This window comes from Nerophis lumbriciformis, linkage group LG31 (genome assembly GCF_033978685.3).
Source record: "Nerophis lumbriciformis linkage group LG31, RoL_Nlum_v2.1, whole genome shotgun sequence".
Taxonomy (NCBI): Eukaryota; Metazoa; Chordata; class Actinopteri; order Syngnathiformes; family Syngnathidae; genus Nerophis; species Nerophis lumbriciformis.
This window is the reverse complement of record NC_084578.2, coordinates 569,455-587,799: the sequence shown is the minus strand read 5'-3', so window position 1 is coordinate 587,799 and position 18,345 is coordinate 569,455. Positions and strand designations below refer to the sequence as shown.

Genomic DNA, 18,345 nt, shown 5'->3' with positions numbered 1-18,345 from the left:
AAGAACACCTCTTTCAGGAAATGTCCTCGCTAGCTGGGTCCAAGGTCACGTATGGGTCCAAGGTCACGTAAGAACCCTCACCGAGTACTTGTCCTCGGCCCAGTCCAGCCAGTGCCTCCTGCTGGACTCGTACTTGGACCTCCTCCAGCGGTTCTGGATGGCATACTGCAAGTAGAGAGCAGATCACCCTGAGGAGCACACCTGAGGAGCACACCCAAGGAGCACACCCGAGGAGCACACCCGAGGAGCACACCTGAGGAGCACACCTGAGGAGCACACCTGAGGAGCAGACCCGAGGAGCACACCCGAGGAGCACACCCGAGGAGCACACCTGAGGAGCACACCCGAGGAGCACACCCGAGGAGCACACCCGAGGAGCACACCTGAAGAGCACACCCGAGGAGCACACCTGAGGAGCACACCTGAAGAGCACACCCGAGGAGCACACCCGTGGAGCACACCTGAGGAGCACACCTGGAGACATGTTTGCTTCACTCACGCCCACACACTTGCAGACTTCCAGCAGGATGTTACCCTCAGGAGGATTCTTCTTGTACAGTCTGCTGCCTGACATCAACACCACTGGAACACACAACACACCCTGTTACTAGTACTACTAACTAGTACACTTGTTACTCTCTGAACAGTACTACTAACTAGCATTCTTGTAACTATCTTACTACTACTACTATTCTTCTTGTACAGTCTGCTGCCTGACATCAACACCACTGGAACACACAACACACCCTGTTACTAGTACTACTAACTAGTACACTTGTTACTCTCTTAATAGTACTACTAACTAGCATTCTTGCAACTCTCTTACTACTACTATTCTTCTTGTACAGTCTGCTGCCTGGCATCAACACCATTGGAACACACAACACACCCTGTTACTAGTACTACTAACTAGTACATTTGTTACTCTCTTAATAGTACTACTAACTAGCATTCTTGCAACTCTCTTACTACTACTACTACTATTCTTCTTGTACAGTCTGCTGCCTGACATCAACACCACTGGAACACACAACACACCCTGTTACTAGTACTACTAACTAGTACACTTGTTACTCTCTGAACAGTACTACTAACTAGCATTCTTGTAACTATCTTACTACTACTACTATTCTTCTTGTACAGTCTGCTGCCTGGCATCAACACCATTGGAACACACAACACACCCTGTTACTAGTACTACTAACTAGTACACTTGTTACTCTCTTAATAGTACTACTAACTAGCATTCTTGTAACTATCTTACTACTACTACTATTCTTCTTGTACAGTCTGCTGCCTGGCATTAACACCACTGGAACACACAACACACCCTTTTACTAGTACTACTAACATGTTACTAGTACTACTAACATGTTACTAGTACTACTAACATGAGCATGTATTCCCTGAGTGTGAGGCGACAGGAAGTGTCTGACCTAAGGCGGCCATCATGAGGGCGGCGGGGAGGCCAAAGGCCAGAGCGTAGCAGTCTTGTCCAAAACACTTCACGTCTCCTGCGGGCGAAGGAGGACACAAAACAAAACATGTCAAAAACACAAAAATTGGACTGCGGGCGAAGGAGGACACAAAGCGGGCGAGGGAGGACACAAAGCGGGCGAGGGAGGACACAAAGCGGGCGAGGGAGGACACAAAGCGGGCGAGGGAGGACACAAAGCGGGCGAATGAGGACACAAAGTGGGCGAATGAGGACATAAAGCGGGCGAATGAGGACACAAAGTGGGCGAATGAGGACACAAAGCGGGCGAATGAGGACACAAAGCGGGCGAGGGAGGACACAAAGCGGGCGAGGGAGGACACAAAGCGGGCGAATTTGAGGACACAAAGCGGGCGAGGGAGGACACAAAGCGGGCGAATGAGGACACAAAGCGGGCGAGGGAGGACACAAAGCGGGCGAATGAGGACACAAAGCGGGCGAGGGAGGACACAAAGCGGGCGAGGGAGGACACAAAGCGGGCGAATGTGAGGACACAAAGCGGGCGAGGGAGGACGCAAAGCGGGCAAGGGAGGACACAAAGCGGGCGAGGGAGGACACAAAGCGGGCGAATGTGAGGACACAAAACGGGCGAGGGAGGACACAAAGCGGGCGAGGGAGGACACAAAGCGGGCAAAGGAGGACTCAAAGCGGGCGAGGGAGGACACAAAGCGGGCGAGGGAGGACACAAAGCGGGCGAATGTGAGGACACAAAGCGGGCGAGGGAGGACACAAAACAAAACATGTCAAAAACACAAAACACAAAACATGGACTTCGGGCGAAGGAGGACACAAAGCGGGCGAGGGAGGACACAAAGCGGGCGAGGGAGGACACAAAGCGGGCGAGGGAAGACACAAAGCGGGCGAATGAGGACACAAAGCGGGCGAGGGAGGACACAAAGCGGGCGAGGGAGGACACAAAACAAAACATGTCAAAAACACAAAACACAAAACATGGACTTCGGGCGAAGGAGGACACAAAGCGGGCGAGGGAGGACACAAAGCGGGCGAATGTGAGGACACAAAGCGGGCGAGGGAGGACACAAAGCGGGCGAGGGAGGACACAAAGCGGGCGAGGGAGGACACAAAGCGGGCGAGGGAGGACACAAAGCGGGCGAGGGAGGACACAAAACGGGCGAGGGAGGACACAAAGCGGGCGAATGTGAGGACACAAAGCGGGCGAGGGAGGACACAAAGCGGGCGAGGGAGGACACACAGCGGGCGAGGGAGGACACAAAGCGGGCGAGGGAGGACACAAAGCGGGCGAATGTGAGGACACAAAGCGGGCGAGGGAGGACACAAAGCGGGCGAATGTGAGGACACAAAGCGGGCGAGGGAGGACACAAAGCGGGCGAGGGAGGACACAAAGCGGGCGAGGGAGGACACAAGGCGGGCGAATGTGAGGACACAAAGCGGGTGAGGGAGGACACAAAGCGGGCGAGGGAGGACACAAAGCGGGCGAGGGAGGACACAAAGCGGGCGAGGGAGGACACAAAGCGGGCGAGGGAGGACACAAAGCGGGCGAGGGAGGACACAAAGCGGGCGAGGAGGACACAAAGCGGGCGAGGGAGGACACAAAGCGGCCGAGGGAGGACACAAAGCTGGCGAATGAGGACACAAAGCGGGCGAGGCAGGACACAAAGCGGGCGAATGAGGACACAAAGCGGGCGAGGGAGGACACAAAGCGGGCGAGGGAGGACACAAAGCGGGCGAGGGAGGACACAAAGCGGGCGAGGGAGGACACAAAGCGGGCGAGGGAGGACACAAAGCGGGCGAGGGAGGACACAAAGCGGGCGAATGAGGACACAAAGCGGGCGAATGAGGACATAAAGCGGGCGAATGTGAGGACACAAAGCGGGCGAGGGAGGACACAAACCGGGCGAATGAGGACACAAAGCGGGCGAGGGAGGACACAAAGCGGGCGAGGGAGGACACAAAGTGGGCGAGGGAGGACACAAAGCGGGCGAGGGAGGACATAAAGCGGGCGAATGTGAGGACACAAAGCGGGCGAATGTGAGGACACAAAGCGGGCGAGGGAGGACACAAAGCGGGCGAGGGAGGACACAAAGTGGGCGAGGGAGGACACAAAGCGGGCGAGGGAGGACATAAAGCGGGCGAATGTGAGGACACAAAGCGGGCGAGGGAGGACACAAAGCGGGCGAATGAGGACATAAAGCGGGCGAATGTGAGGACACAAAGCGGGCGAGGGAGGACACAAACCGGGCGAATGAGGACACAAAGCGGGCGAGGGAGGACACAAAGCGGGCGAGGAGGACACAAAGCGGGCGAGGGAGGACACAAAGCGGCCGAGGGAGGACACAAAGCGGGCGAATGAGGACACAAAGCGGGCGAGGGAGGACACAAAGCGGGCGAATGAGGACACAAAGCGGGCGAGGGAGGACACAAAGCCGGCGAGGGAGGACACAAAGCGGGCGAGGGAGGACACAAAGCGGGCGAGGGAGGACACAAAGCGGGCGAATGAGGACACAAAGCGGGCGAGGGAGGACACAAAGCGGGCGAATGAGGACACAAAGCGGCCGAGGGAGGACACAAAGCGGGCGAATGAGGACACAAAGCGGGCGAGGGAGGACACAAAGCGGGCGAGGGAGGACACAAAGCGGGCGAGGGAGGACACAAAGCGGGCGAATGTGAGGACACAAAGCGGGCGAATGTGAGGACACAAAGCGGGCGAGGGAGGACACAAAGCGGGCGAGGGAGGACACAAAGCGGGCGAATGTGAGGACACAAAGCGGGCGAGGGAGGACACAAAGCGGGCGAGGGAGGACACAAAGCGGGCGAGGGAGGACACAAAGCGGGCGAGGGAGGACACAAAGCGGGTGAGGGAGGACACAAAGCAGGCGAGGGTTTCAACATTCAAGATTCAAGATGCTTTATTATTGTCCATTCTTTAACATGTAGAAGACACATAAGAAGTGAAATGTCATTTTGGGCACAGTCCCACTAAGCAGACATACGTTACAGAGGGACAAGACGGGACCGCCAACGGGTCAGCCACTTACGGCGCTCCTTAAAAAAGGTGGGAAAAAGGTGACATTGGGAAAGGGGGAAGAGTAAAAAAAATATCAGTCAAAGGCTGGACCCTCATTAACTTGGGTGAGATGTTGAAATGTTTTTGTGGACTGGGGACGATCTCAAAGTTGGACGCCAGGTGTTGTTGAAAAAAAGGAAGGTGAAAAGCGTCCATGGTTGAGGAGTCCTCGGGGGAGTTCTTCAGAACAGCCTGTTCCTGATAGCGTCAAGGCCATTCGAGGGAGTCAAATGGTAGATTAAGATGTTTTCTTCAAGCAACGACCTGCCTGCTCTCTCTGTGTGTCCGTGCTGTTCTCTCAAATTCAATTGAATTCTTCCTTCTCAGCAAGTTTCTCCAAGATGAGATCCATTTTGCGATTCAAATCAGAAATGGCCCCAGTCTGTGTTCCCACAGCTCCGCCCAATCCTTCCATTGTGATGAACAGCCGTTGGGCTCCTTGAGTGGCTGCCATCATCTTCCGAATTTGACGATAGACCAGAGCAATGCCCAGCCCAATCAGCAGGTGCCCCGCGATCACGCTTCCAAATAGGTAGATGTCTTCCACGTCCTCAATGGAAAGGACTGAGAGGCACATGATTCTCCATTTATCCCAGGAATCTCTCACGTACCCCGCAGCAATGGTTCCATCAGGGCAGCCAGGCTCTCCAGAACCTCTTTTCCTTGTCAAAAAGACTTTGTCAATTGCATGGAGAGTCCAGCTGATCATTTACTCATGTTTGATATTTAGATTTGAGGACAGCGCAAAGAAAGAGGCTTCAAAAAAGTTCAGACAAGACAAGGACAGCAGAAAGCAAGCAGGGAAGGAAGGAGCGGAGAAGAATGCGAGCGCCCTCACCAAGAGGCAAGACAGAAAGACCGAGAGGGAGGACACAAAACAAAACACTTGACACGAGGACACAAAAGATGGACGCACTTCAACTCTTCTTCTTCCTCACGCCCAAACATGGCCAAGGAAAATAGACTTTCAAAAGACATGTTTTCAAAATAAAATGAAGATTCATAATAAGAAAAACTCTTTTCTTCAAGTGAAAAAACACTTGCAATTATAAAAACTATTTTCTTTCATTCAAAAAACGCCGTAAGTTTGAACTTGAAGAAAATTGTTTTTATACTTGAGAATTGTTTTTGACTGGAAAATATATTTTTATAACTTTTGTCACTTTTTATAACGTTATAGCAACATTTTCTAATAATTGTTTTTGGTATACTTATGAATAATTTGATTTATTGCAGGAAATAGTTTTTACAATAGAAGATAATTTTTTTAATTTTATTGAATCTTTTTTTTTAATGAAGCTATTAGTTTACTTGCGAATGTTTTTTTTTAATTGAAGAAAATTGTGGCTTTAGTGGCAAATATTTTTTTAATTGAAAAAAATAGTTTTATACTTGCAAAACGTTTCTTTAAATTGAATACAATTTTTTACTTGCAAATCCTTTAACTGAATAAAACATTTTTTCTTACTTGTCAATCTTTATTTTATTTTGAAACATTTTTTTTTTCATAATTGCAAATGTTTTTTTAAGTTGAAGAAAATTGTTTTTCTTATTGTGAATCTTTATTTTGAAAAAAAAAATTTTTATACTTGCAAATGTTTTTTTGAATTGAAGAAAATTGTTTTTCTTATTGTGAATCTTTATTTTGAAAAAATATTTTTTATACTTGCAAATGTATAAAAGTATAAGAAAAAACCTTTTAAAATTTTAAATCCTTTTTTATTGCATACAATTGTTTTAAGACCTGAAAATATTGTTTTTAATTGAAAATAATTGTTGTTTCTACTTGTGAATCATCATTTTATTTTGAAAAAATGACTTATAGTTGCAAATATTTTTTTAATTGTTTTTCTTGTCAATCTGTAATTTATTTTGAAAAAAATATTTTTTTAACTTGCAAGTTTTTTTTATTGAATTTTTTTGTGAATCTTTATTTTATTTTGAAAAAATGTTTTTATAATTTCAACTGTTTTTTCAAATTGAAAAAAATAGTTTTTCTTTTTGTGAATTTTTGTTTTTTATAAGTGCAAATGTTTTTTTAAATGAAAAAAATGTTTTTCTTATTGTAAATCATTATCTTATTTTGAAAAAAAATGTTTAAATGAAAGAAAATAGTTTCTTTAAATGCGATTCATTATTTAATTTTGAAAAGATGCGAGGAATGTTAAAGGACAAAGTTGAGCTGACTTTGGAGCAGGGGGTGATGATGGTGGACATTATTTTATTTTGAAAAGATTAATGTTTTGAGCTGACTTTGGTGTAGGGGGGGTGATGCTGGTGGACATTTTATTTTTTTATTTTATTTTGAAAAGATGAATGTTAAAGGACAAAACAAAGTTGCGCTAACCTCGGAGCAAGGGGGTGATGATGGTGGACAGCAGGCTGCCAGCGTTGATGGACATGTAGAAGATGGAGAAGAACTTCATCCTCTCGCTGGCCTGCACACAGCAAACATTTCAGAGAACTTCTTCCCTCGGACTTTGATGAGCTTCAGACTCACCTGCTCCTCAGGGAACTGGTCTCCCCCGAAGGCGGCCACACAGGGTTTGATGCCACCCGTCCCAAAGGCGATGAGGACCAGGCCTGCCATGGACAACCCTCTGAGGACGCCAGGAAGGGGTGTGACAAGATGGAGGAGGGGGTGTGACAAGATAGAGGAGGGGTGTGTGTGAGGTGGGCAACAAGGTGTGTGTGTGTGTGTGTGTGTGTGTGTGTGTGTGTGTGTGTGTACGTGAGAGAAGTGTGGGGAGCAACATCAAGATGGCGTTTGTGGACCTATGAGAGGCCTTTGATAGAGTCAACAGAGACTTGCTGAGGAGGACAGGAGTGAGTCTAGGCCTTTCAAGGTATGCACAGGTGTCAGGCAGGGTTGTGTACTTACACCTGTACTATTCAACATGAGTGTGTCACCTGGCTACTGCACAAAGAAGTTGAGGGAAGCAGTGGTGTGCTGCTGGATGGAAGCTTCTTTAACATCAGAAGGCTGCAGGCGGTAGAGATGCGCGGTTTGCGGGCACAACCGCGGAGTCCGCGGATTATCCGCGGATCGGGCGGATGAAATTAAAAAAAATTAGATTTTATCCGCGGGTCGGGTCGGGTGGTTGAAATAGAAAAAAATTAGATTTTAAATAGATTCAGGCGGGTGGCAGTTAAACCAATTGGTAAATATATATACATAGTTAAATGTTGTTACCCACATACGAAAAACGAGCAGGCACCTGCAGCATATGCCACAACAGAAGAAAAGAAAAGAAAAGAGATGGACACATACTTCATGGTGGCACCTACATCGTGGTGGCACCTACATCGTGGTGGCACATACATCATGGTGGCACATACTTCATGGTGGCACATACATCATGATGGCACATACTTCATGGTGGCACATACATCATGATGCGTCAATTGAGGTGGGCCGGGTTGGGGGGGGCGGGGTTTGGTGGTAGAGGGGGTGTATATTGCAGCCCGGAAGAGTTAGGGCTGCATGGGATTCTGGGTATTTGTTTTGTTGTGTTTATGTTGTGTTACGGTGCGGATGTTCTCCCGAAATGTCTTTGTCATTCTTGTTTGGTGTGGATTCACAGTGTGGCGTATATTTCAAACAGTGTTAAAGTTGTTTATACGAGCACCGTCAGTGTAACCTGTATCGCTGTTGGCCAAGTATGCTCTGCATTCACGTGTGTGTGCGTGCTGAAGCCACACATATTATGTGACTGGGCTGGGCCAGCATTTGCTGGACTGGGTGAAAAGCGGACGTGACGATTTTTGGGAGGGGCACTGAAATTTGAGTCTCCCGGGAGGGTTGGCAAGTATGAGAATTAGCGGTAAATGCAGTGTTACCGCGGCACCGCCGCTGAATATAATCGACGGGCCAGCTTTAGTGTTAATTTGATATCGCCTCAAGGGCCAAGTGAAATTACACAGCGGGCCAAATTTGGCCCGCGGGCCAGAGTTTGACACCCATGCAATAGACCATGTGGCTCTCCTATTTGACTTTTTAGTCACAACTTCATATGGCCCCATTGCTATAGACCATGTGGCTCTCCTATTGGACTTTTCACTCACAACTTCATATGGCCCCATTGCAATAGACCATGTGGCTTTCCTATTGGACCTTTCACTCACAACTTCATATGGCCCAATTGCAATAGACCATGTGGCTCTCCTATTGGACTTTTTAGTCACAACTTCATATGGCCCCATTGTAATAGACCATGTGGCTCTCCTATTGGACTTTTTAGTCACAACTTCATATGGCCCCATTGCAATAGACCATGTGGCTCTCCTATTGGACTTTCTAGTCACCTCAAAACTCACCAATAGAAGAAGTGGAAGTCATTATCGGATACCATGGACTACCATAAGCAAGTATGCAAGTAAACATGTGCACGGTGTGTGTGTGTGTGTACGTGTGTGTGTGTGTGTGTGTACGTGTGTGTGTGTGTGTGTGTGTGTGTGTGTGTGTGTGTGTGTGTGTGTGTGTGTGTGTGTGTACATACATGTGGACAGTGGTGGTGCCCAGCAGGGGGACAGCACCCAGAGACTTGACCACGTGACCCAGGACGTAGACCAGGGACAGGTAGATGATGGTCCTGCAGGCACAGGACAGTCCTTACTGGACCAGCACTTACCTGTACTTGTTTTTTACCTGTACTTTATCACCTGTACTTGTTTATTACCTGTACTTTATCACCTGTACTTGTTTATTACCTGTACTTTATTACTTGTTTCTTACCTGTACTTGTTTATTACCTGTACTTTATCACCTGTACTTGTTTATTACCTGTACTTTATCACCTGTACTTGTTTATTACCTGTACTTTATCACCTGTACTTGTTTATTACCTGTACTTTATCACCTGTACTTGTTTATTACCTGTACTTTATCACCTGTACTTTATCACCTGTACTTATTTATTACCTGTACTTTATTACTTGTTTCTTACCTGTACTTTCTTACCTGTACTTGTTTATTACCTGTACTTTATTACCTGTACTTTCTTACCTGTACTTGTTTATTACCTGTACTTGTTTCTCACCTGTACTTGCCCAGCCAGGAGTCTGCGATGAGCGCCCCCAGGACAGGTGTGAAGTAGCAGAGGCTGCTGAAGGCGTGGTAGACGGCGGTGGAAAGGTCCTGGTCCCAGTGCAGGTAAGACAGGAAGTAGAGCGTCAACACGGCTGTAAACAACAACAAACCTCATCATTTCAACGCAACACCACTTTATTTTGCCTTTGGCCAGAAGTACAACTTTTTAATCTTTATTTTTCCTTTGACCAGAAGTACAACTTTTTGATCTTCATTTTGCCTTTGGCCAGAAGTACAACTTTTTAAATTTTACTTTCATGGAAAAAAACTTAATATTATTTTATTTAATTACAAGACACACAAAACGTCTCAAATCAAAGCAAAAATAATTGTCCTACGAAATCTGAAATAACAAGATTATTTTACTTGTTTTATCTTAAATTTAGATTATTTTTTTTTCTTGGACAAAACTCATTTAAATAATTTGATTCCCATTTAAAGTAATATAGCTCATATTTTGTTAATACAAAAAAATATAGTTTAAAAAAAAATGTAATTACATTATTATTATTTTATAAATCGAAGCAAAAATAAATCTTAAAGTCAAGATGAAATCAACAAAATAAAATGTTATTCCCCATTATTTGTAAATGATAAAAGATAATCCACCAAAAAGGAGTGGAATTAAATAGCAGCCTTCCTAATTCTTCTTCTTCATCTTTTACTTGAATCTACAATCATGGAAAATAACTACAATAACATTTCATGATTTAAAATGTGTTTTTAATCCAAGAGAGATCAAACATTTAAAATTAAGGTCAAATGTGAAGTAAAAAATATATTTTAAAATCTTTTTTCAGTAATAAAGCTCATATTTTAGTTTCATTACATTGAAAAAAACTAAACTATTTATTTTTTAATCACAATTTTTTATTATCAAGGCAAAATAAGAAAAATAATCAACAAATGCTGAAATAAGATTATTCCATTAATTTCTTGACTTTGTAAATGTAATGCAACAAATAATCCAAGCAATATTAAATATCTCAAATCAAGATGAAATCATCAAAATAAGACCTTATTTCTCATTATGTGGGCAGATTATTTTGTTTGTAAATTATATAAAATAATCAGATTTTTTTTTTGTTTTGTAAATGATCAAATATAATCTACCAAAAAGAGCTGAAATAACTTAATAACAAATAATAACAAAATGGTGTAAGTTTTAGTACCTTTTATGCCGTAGTAGGAGATGTTTTAGTACCTTTCATGCCGTAGAAGGAGAAGCGCTCACAGAACTCGTTGACCACGATGAAGCAGATGCTGGCCGGATAGTTTGTTCCACAAAGTTTCTACACACAAAAACATCTCAATAAAAATACTTTTTCAGTGAAAAATGGGTTATGGGTTATACTTGTATAGCGCTTTTCTACCTTCCAGGTACTCAAAGCGCTTTGACACTATTTCCACATTCACCCATTCACACACACATTCACACACTGATGGCGGGAGCTGCCATGCAAACAGTGAAAACAATAAAAAAAAAAAAAACAGTGTGAAAAACTGAAAAACAAAAAACAGTTAAAAAAAAAAACAGTAGAAAAACAGAAAAAAACCCCAGTGAAAAACAGTAGAAAACAGTAAAAAAAACAGTGAAAAACAGTAGAAAACAGTGGAAAACAGTAGAAAACAGTGAAAAACAGTAGAAAACAGTGAAAAACAGTAAATAAAACAGTGAAAAACAGTAAAGAAAACAGTGAAAAACAGTAAAGAAAACAGTGAAAAACAGTAGAAGACAATAAAGAAAACAGTGAAAAACAACAGAAAACAGTGAAAAACAGTAAAGAAAACGGTGAAAAACAGTAGAAGAAATAAAGAAAACAGTGAAAAACAGTGAAAAACAGCAGAAAACAGTAAAGAAAACAGTGAAAAACAGTAAAGAAAACAGTGAAAAACAGTAGAAGACATTAAAGAAAACAGTGAATAACAGTAGAAGACAATAAAGAAAACAGTGAAAAACAACAGAAAACAGTGAAAAACAGTAAACGGTGAAAAACAGTAGAAGAAATAAAGAAAACATTGAAAAACCAGTTTTTGATCCACTAAGTAAAACCTTGAAGATGTGTCAATGCTACATTTCATTTACACACCTTTTGTATTCAAGACAGCATTTCGAAGTGTGTACTTCTTCTCCAATGCTAATTATTTCTATGCAATATAATAATAATAATTATAAAAATAATAATAATAATAATAATAACATTTAGTGTTTCCTCTCATGGCAAGTTGTATAATCAATAAGTGATCAGAACAAAGCTTATTGATCAACACAAACAAATATGGAGATGCCAGAATGATTTTTAATCAATTATATTTAATAAATACATTTCATCTCTTTTGCTCATGGAGTCAAACTCTCTCATTTCATTGAACCCTTCAGCCAACATCACAGATGCTATTATTAACACTGATAATACTCATACTTGCTAATACTCATACTTGCTAGTACTAATACAAACCCCGTTTCCATATGAGTTGGGAAATTGTGTTAGATGTAAATATAAACGGAATACAATGATTTGCAAATCATTTTCAAGCCATATTCAGTTATTTTGCAAATAATAATTAACTTAGAGTTTCATGGCTGCAACACGTGCCAAAGTAGTTGGGAAAGGGCATGTTCACCACTGTGTTACATGGCCTTTCCTTTTAACAACACTCAGTAAAGGTTTGGGAACTGAGGAGACACATTTTTGAAGCTTCTCAGGTGGAATTCTTTCCCATTCTTGCTTGATGTACAGCTTAAGTTGTTCAACAGTCCGGGGGTCTCCCTTCTGCTATTTTAGGCTTCACATTTTCAATGGGAGACAGGTCTGGACTACAGGCAGGCCAGTCTAGTACCTGCACTCTTTTACTATGAAGCCACGTTGATGTAACACGTGGCTTGGCATTGTCTTGCTGAAATAAGCAGGGGCGTCCATGGTAACGTTGCTTGGATGGCAACATATGTTGCTCCAAAACCTGTATGTACCTTTCAGCATTAATGGCGCCTTCACAGATGTGTAAGTTACCCATGTCTTGGGCACTAATACACCCCCATACCATCACACATGCTGCCTTTTACACTTTGCGCCTATAACAATCCGGATGGTTCTTTTCCTCTTTGGTCCGGAGGACACGACGTCCACAGTTTCCAAAAACAATTTGAAATGTGGACTCGTCAGACCACAGAACACTTTTCCACTTTGTATCAGTCCATCTTAGATGAGCTCAGGCCCAGCGAAGCCGACGGCGTTTCTGGGTGTTGTTGATAAACGGTTTTCGCCTTGCATAGGAGAGTTTTAACTTGCACTTACAGATGTAGCGACCAACTGTAGTTACTGACAGTGGGTTTCTGAAGTGTTCCTGAGCCCATGTGGTGATATCCTTTACACACTGATGTCGCTTGTTGATGCAGTACAGCCTGAGGGATGGAAGGTCACAGGCATTGCAGTGATTTCTCCAGATTCTCTGTAAATGATAAAAGATAATCCACCAAAAAGAGCTTACTACTGAAAGCCACTACTAGCGACCACGCAGTCTGATAGTTGATATATCAATGATGACATCTTAACATTGCAACACATGCCAATACGGCCGGGCTAGCTTACTAAAGTGCAATTTTAAATTTTGCGCGAAATATCCTGCTGAAAACATCTCGGTATGATGACGTCAGCGCGTGACGTCACGGATTGTGGAGGACATTTTGGGACAGCATGGTGGCCAGCTATTAAGTCGTCTGTTTTCATCACAAAATTCCACAGTATTCTGGACATCTGTGTTGGTGAATCTTTTGCAATTTGTTCAATGAACAATGGAGACAGCAAAGAAGAAAGCTGTAGGTGGGAAGCGGTGTATTGCGGCCGGCTGCAGCAACACAAACACAGCCGGTGTTTCATTGTTTACATTCCCGGAAGATGACAGTCAAGCTTTACCATTGGCCTGTGGAGAACTGGGACAACAGAGACTCTTACCAGGAGGACTTTAAGTTGGATACGCAGACGCGGTACCGTGAGTACGCTTCCAAACATTTGATGGCTGGGGAAATATATGTGCTGTATGAACTTTGGGGAGGTGAACGGTACTTTGGGCTGTGGGATTGAGTGTGTTGTGCAGGTGTTTGAGTTGTATTGGCGGGTTATATGGACGGGAGGGGGGAGGTGTTTGTTATGCGGGATTAATTTGTGGCATATTAAATATAAGCCTGGTTGTGTTGTGGCTAATAGAGTATATTGTGTTTATTTACAGTTTTAGTCATTCCCAGCTGAATATCAGGTCTCACAGCATCTTCCCTATCTGAATGGCTCCCACTGCCCTCTAGTCCTTCACTCTCACTTTCCTCATCCACAAATCTTTCATCCTCGCTCAAATTAATGTGGAAATCGTCGCTTTCTCGGTCCGAATGGCTCTCGCTGCTGGTGGCCATGATTGTAAACAATGTGCAGATGTGAGGAGCTCATACTTGCCAACCCTCCCGGATTTTGCGGGAGACTGCCGAAATTCAGCGCCTCTCCCGAAAACCTCCCGGGACAAATTTTCTCCCGAAAATCTCCCGAGATTCAGGCGGAGCTGGAGGCCACGCCCCCTCCAGCTCCATGCGGACCTGAGTGACGTGTTGACAGCCTGTTCTCACGTCCGCTTTCCCACAATATAAACAGCTAATGATGGAGGGCGAGTTCTTGGTTTCTTATGTGTGTTTATTGTTAGGCAGTTTCATTAACGTCCTCCCAGCGCGGTAACAACACACAACAACAGCAGTCAAGTTTTCGTCTACAGTAAAGCAGTTGGTCTGCTGTAAACAGCAATGTTGTGACACTTTTAAACAGGACAATACTGCCATCTACAGTACATGCATATGTGACCCACCCATAATGTGTCACATTTTTGTGTTGATTTATTTATTTTATTTTGTGGTTTGAATTCGTTTTTGGAGCTGTCATTACACATTTATCAGTATTCACATTGGTCAGTAGGGGGCAGTAGGGCGTTTCTTCCCAATTGAATGCTATCACCTGCAGACCGGAAGTGTCTTGTCATTCTGATGAGCGCGACCAGTCTGTGAACAATTGAAACGTCCTGTGTGCTTTTTCCTCCTGTATAACAGGTTAGTTTTGGTGAATCAACTCACTGAATAATATCCATGTGATCTTTATAAGTTTAAGTACACATTCTGATGGTGGAGCCTAACTCTAAAGTGTTTGTGAGTTGTAGTTTGTATTTGTGAATGAATCCAGTGCACAGCTGCAGTAATCAATACAAAAAGGCGACGTGAGTGCGCAATGTTTATATAGGAACTTCTGATCCCAATTCAGACTCCCAAATTAGAGCTCCCGTTTTCTTATTGATTTTATAATGTATATTTGTATAATGTGTGTGTTCTGAAATAGTGACAGAGAATAGATCAAGGATGGACAATTCAACCCTTAACTCAACAATGAGTAGAGGAGTGTTATGTGTGTGTATATGTGTAAATAAATGAACACTGAAATTCAAGTATTTTATATATATATATATATATATATATATATATATATATATATATATATATATATATATATATATATATATATATATATAATAAAATATATATATATATATATATATATATATATATATATAGCTAGAATTCACTGAAAGTCAAGTATTTCTTATATATATATATATATATATATATCTTAACCACGCCCCCCCGACCACTTAACTCAAGCCATCCATCCATCTTCTTCCGCTAATACAAATTTAAAGACAAATTACAAAAAAATCTGCCATTAAAGATTTGTTGGCAGATTATTTTGATCTTTTTTCAGGAACATAGTTGATATTTTTGTATCACGGCAATAAACAAACAATGTTTTGTATTTATGATGAAATATTTCAAATGGAGGTGAAAAAATCAAAATGATGACTGGAAGTAATGTTGCTCATACAGGAGACATTTAATGATGTCATTGTCTTCTTCCTGAATGATCAAACAGGATTCTCTCAAACCTTTGGTGAGATTACGGACCGTAGATGTGGAAATCCCTTTTTGGGAAGCTGTTTTTATACCCAATCATGGCACCCACCTGTTCCCAATTAGCCTGCACACCTGTGGGATGTTCCAAATAAGTGTTTGATGAGCATTCCTCAACTTTATCAGTATTTATTGCCACCTTTCACAACTTCTTTGTCACGTGTTGCTGCCATCAAATTCTAAAGTTAATGATTATTTGCACACAAAAAAATGTTTATGAGTTTGAACATCAAATATGTTGTCTTTGTAGCATATTCAACTGAATATGGCTTGAAAAGGATTTGCAAATCATTGTATTCCGTTTATATTTACATCTAACACAATTTCCCAACTCATATGGAAACAGGGTTTGTAACTAGTGACTCCTCCATCTAACTAACTAGTGACTCCTCCATCATGTGTCCATGAAACAAAGTCCACTTGATGAAGTTCCAAATGAAAAGTGTGAAACATTGATGAGCATGTTGCATCATCCTACACGGCTCCAACACGTGAACGCACCACAAAGCCAAACTAACGCACAACAAAGCCAAACTATGCAAAGCACGTGAACGCATCACAAAGCCAAACTGTGCAAAGCACGTGAACGCACCACAAAGCCAAACTGTGCAAAGCACGTGAACGCACCACAAAGCCAAACCATGCAAAGCACGTGAACGCATCACAAAGCCAAACTATGCAAAGCACGTGAAGGCACAAACCATGCAAAGCACTTGAACGCATCACAGAGCCAAACTATGCAAAGCACGTGAACGCATCACAAAGACAAACCATGCAAAGCACGTGAACGCACCACAAAGACAAACCATGCAAAGCACGTGAACGCATCACAGAGCCAAACTATGCAAAGCACGTGAACGCACCACAAAGACAAACCATGCAAAGCACGTGAACGCATCACAGAGCCAAACTATGCAAAGCACGTGAACGCATCACAGAGCCAAACTATGCAAAGCACGTGAACGCATCACAGAGCCAAACTATGCAAAGCACGTGAACGCATCACAGAGCCAAACTATGCAAAGCACGTGAACGCATACAGAGCCAAACTATGCAAAGCACGTGAACGCATCACAGAGCCAAACTATGCAAAGCACGTGAACGCATCACAGAGCCAAACTATGCAAAGCACGTGAACGCATCACAGAGTCAAACTATGCAAAGCACGTGAACGCACCACAAAGAGAAATCATGCAAAGCACGTGAACGCACCACAAAGGAAGTGTCTTTAAAGAGGTTGCAAGAAGAAGGATAGATCTTACCGCGCTCATCATGGCGCTCTTCTCACTGCGTCCAACAACAATTAAGACGTCTCAAATAACAAGAAGGAAAAGACTGCGTCCAACAAGAAGACGTGTCATCCAACAAGAAGACTACAAAGTGAGCCACGCCCACAAGGATGTTGTGCTGCCATGTTGGAATGTTTAAAAAGTAACAATGTGGTCTTTGTTGTCCTGCAAGTGGTCTCGTGAATGAATGACGTCACCGGACACAAGAATCAACATGATACAAATACAAAAAGATGAATGAAAGCAGACAGTGACGTCAGAAAGACTTTGTTTCTAATCTTCTTCTCTATCGCTGCCTTGACTTGGCGGCACTGGCTGGTCACGTGTGCATGTGGGCGTGGCCAGGACAGCCAATCACCGGCCGACAGGTCACTTCATTAGGTACACACACAATTCAGCAAACATTGAAGTCAAATGATACATTCTTTAAATGTACCTTTAATATACAACAGCTCAAAACTATAAGAGGATTTTTCTCGCCTTTTTAGACTCAATAAAGTAAAGTAAAGGTGTAAATTAATATTAAAAATAAAACAATGTATTAAAAAATATAAATACATAATCATTTGATTTGGATTCGACACACCTGCTGTGAAGGCTGAGGCTAATTGTTGTATACATAAATAATATGCATATATATATATATATACATACATATGTTACATACAACATCATCGTAAGTAGTTATATTCCATCAGTGCTTTCTTATTGACTTAGTACTTACTTTTCTACTCAGGTTGAAGTTCCTAATAATCCTAGTGATGAACACATGCTTTATATAAAGTGAAGTCACATGAATGAAAGTGATGAACACATGCATTATATAAAGTGAAGTCACATGAATGAAAGTGATGAACACATGCATTATATAAAGTGAAAGTGATTGTTTTTGTTAGCTTCTCTCCAGGTGCTGCTCTTCTCCTCACCTGACAGTCACACCTGAGCCAAGGACTGACCTGCTATTAGGGTCAAGTGGCACAAGTTGTCCTGGACTAGACTAGACTAGACGTCCAGCATCTCCTGGGTGACCTTGTCCACATCACATGTGACCAGAGTCCAGCTAGTCTTCTACATCTGCTCCTAAGATGATGATGATGATGATGATGATGGTGCTCCTCTTCTATCTTCTTCACCTCAACATCAGACAGGTGTCCACTCTTGGCTACTTCCTGTTTGCTGTCCACACTCCATTAGAACTCTTATTATTACATCAGCTCTTATTACCATAGGGCAAGGGTCATGTGCCGGAATGCTTCAGGGTTATATATATATACATATATATATATACACACATATACTGTGTATATACACACGTATACATATATATATATATATATATATACATATGTAAATACACACACACACACAATATATATATATATATATATATATATATATATATATATATATATATATATATATATATATATATAT

The 18,345-nt window shown here is 42.7% G+C and overlaps 1 protein-coding gene across 3 annotated transcripts in view; it reads right to left on the bottom strand.

Annotated features, from left to right (window-relative positions):
• Positions 1-18,034, bottom strand: part of slc15a2 (solute carrier family 15 member 2) — a 36,845-nt gene extending 18,811 nt beyond the window's left edge. The window contains exons 1-9 of one of the 3 annotated variants that reach the window (XM_061926155.2): positions 17,868-18,034; positions 10,835-10,922; positions 9,581-9,722; positions 9,041-9,133; positions 7,042-7,141; positions 6,889-6,979; positions 1,437-1,514; positions 500-582; positions 82-165 (exon numbers count right to left, since the gene is read on the bottom strand). In XM_061926155.2, the coding sequence (XP_061782139.1) occupies positions 82-165; positions 500-582; positions 1,437-1,514; positions 6,889-6,979; positions 7,042-7,141; positions 9,041-9,133; positions 9,581-9,722; positions 10,835-10,841 (678 nt within the window). In that variant the 5' untranslated portion in view covers positions 10,842-10,922; positions 17,868-18,034. Of the gene's footprint in view, positions 1-81; positions 166-499; positions 583-1,436; positions 1,515-6,888; positions 6,980-7,041; positions 7,142-9,040; positions 9,134-9,580; positions 9,723-10,834; positions 10,923-16,884; positions 17,227-17,837 lie in introns of those variants that run through there. The other 2 variants (XM_061926156.2, XM_061926154.1) reach the window with 2 other exon arrangements.
• Between the last annotated feature and the right edge of the window lie 311 nt (positions 18,035-18,345).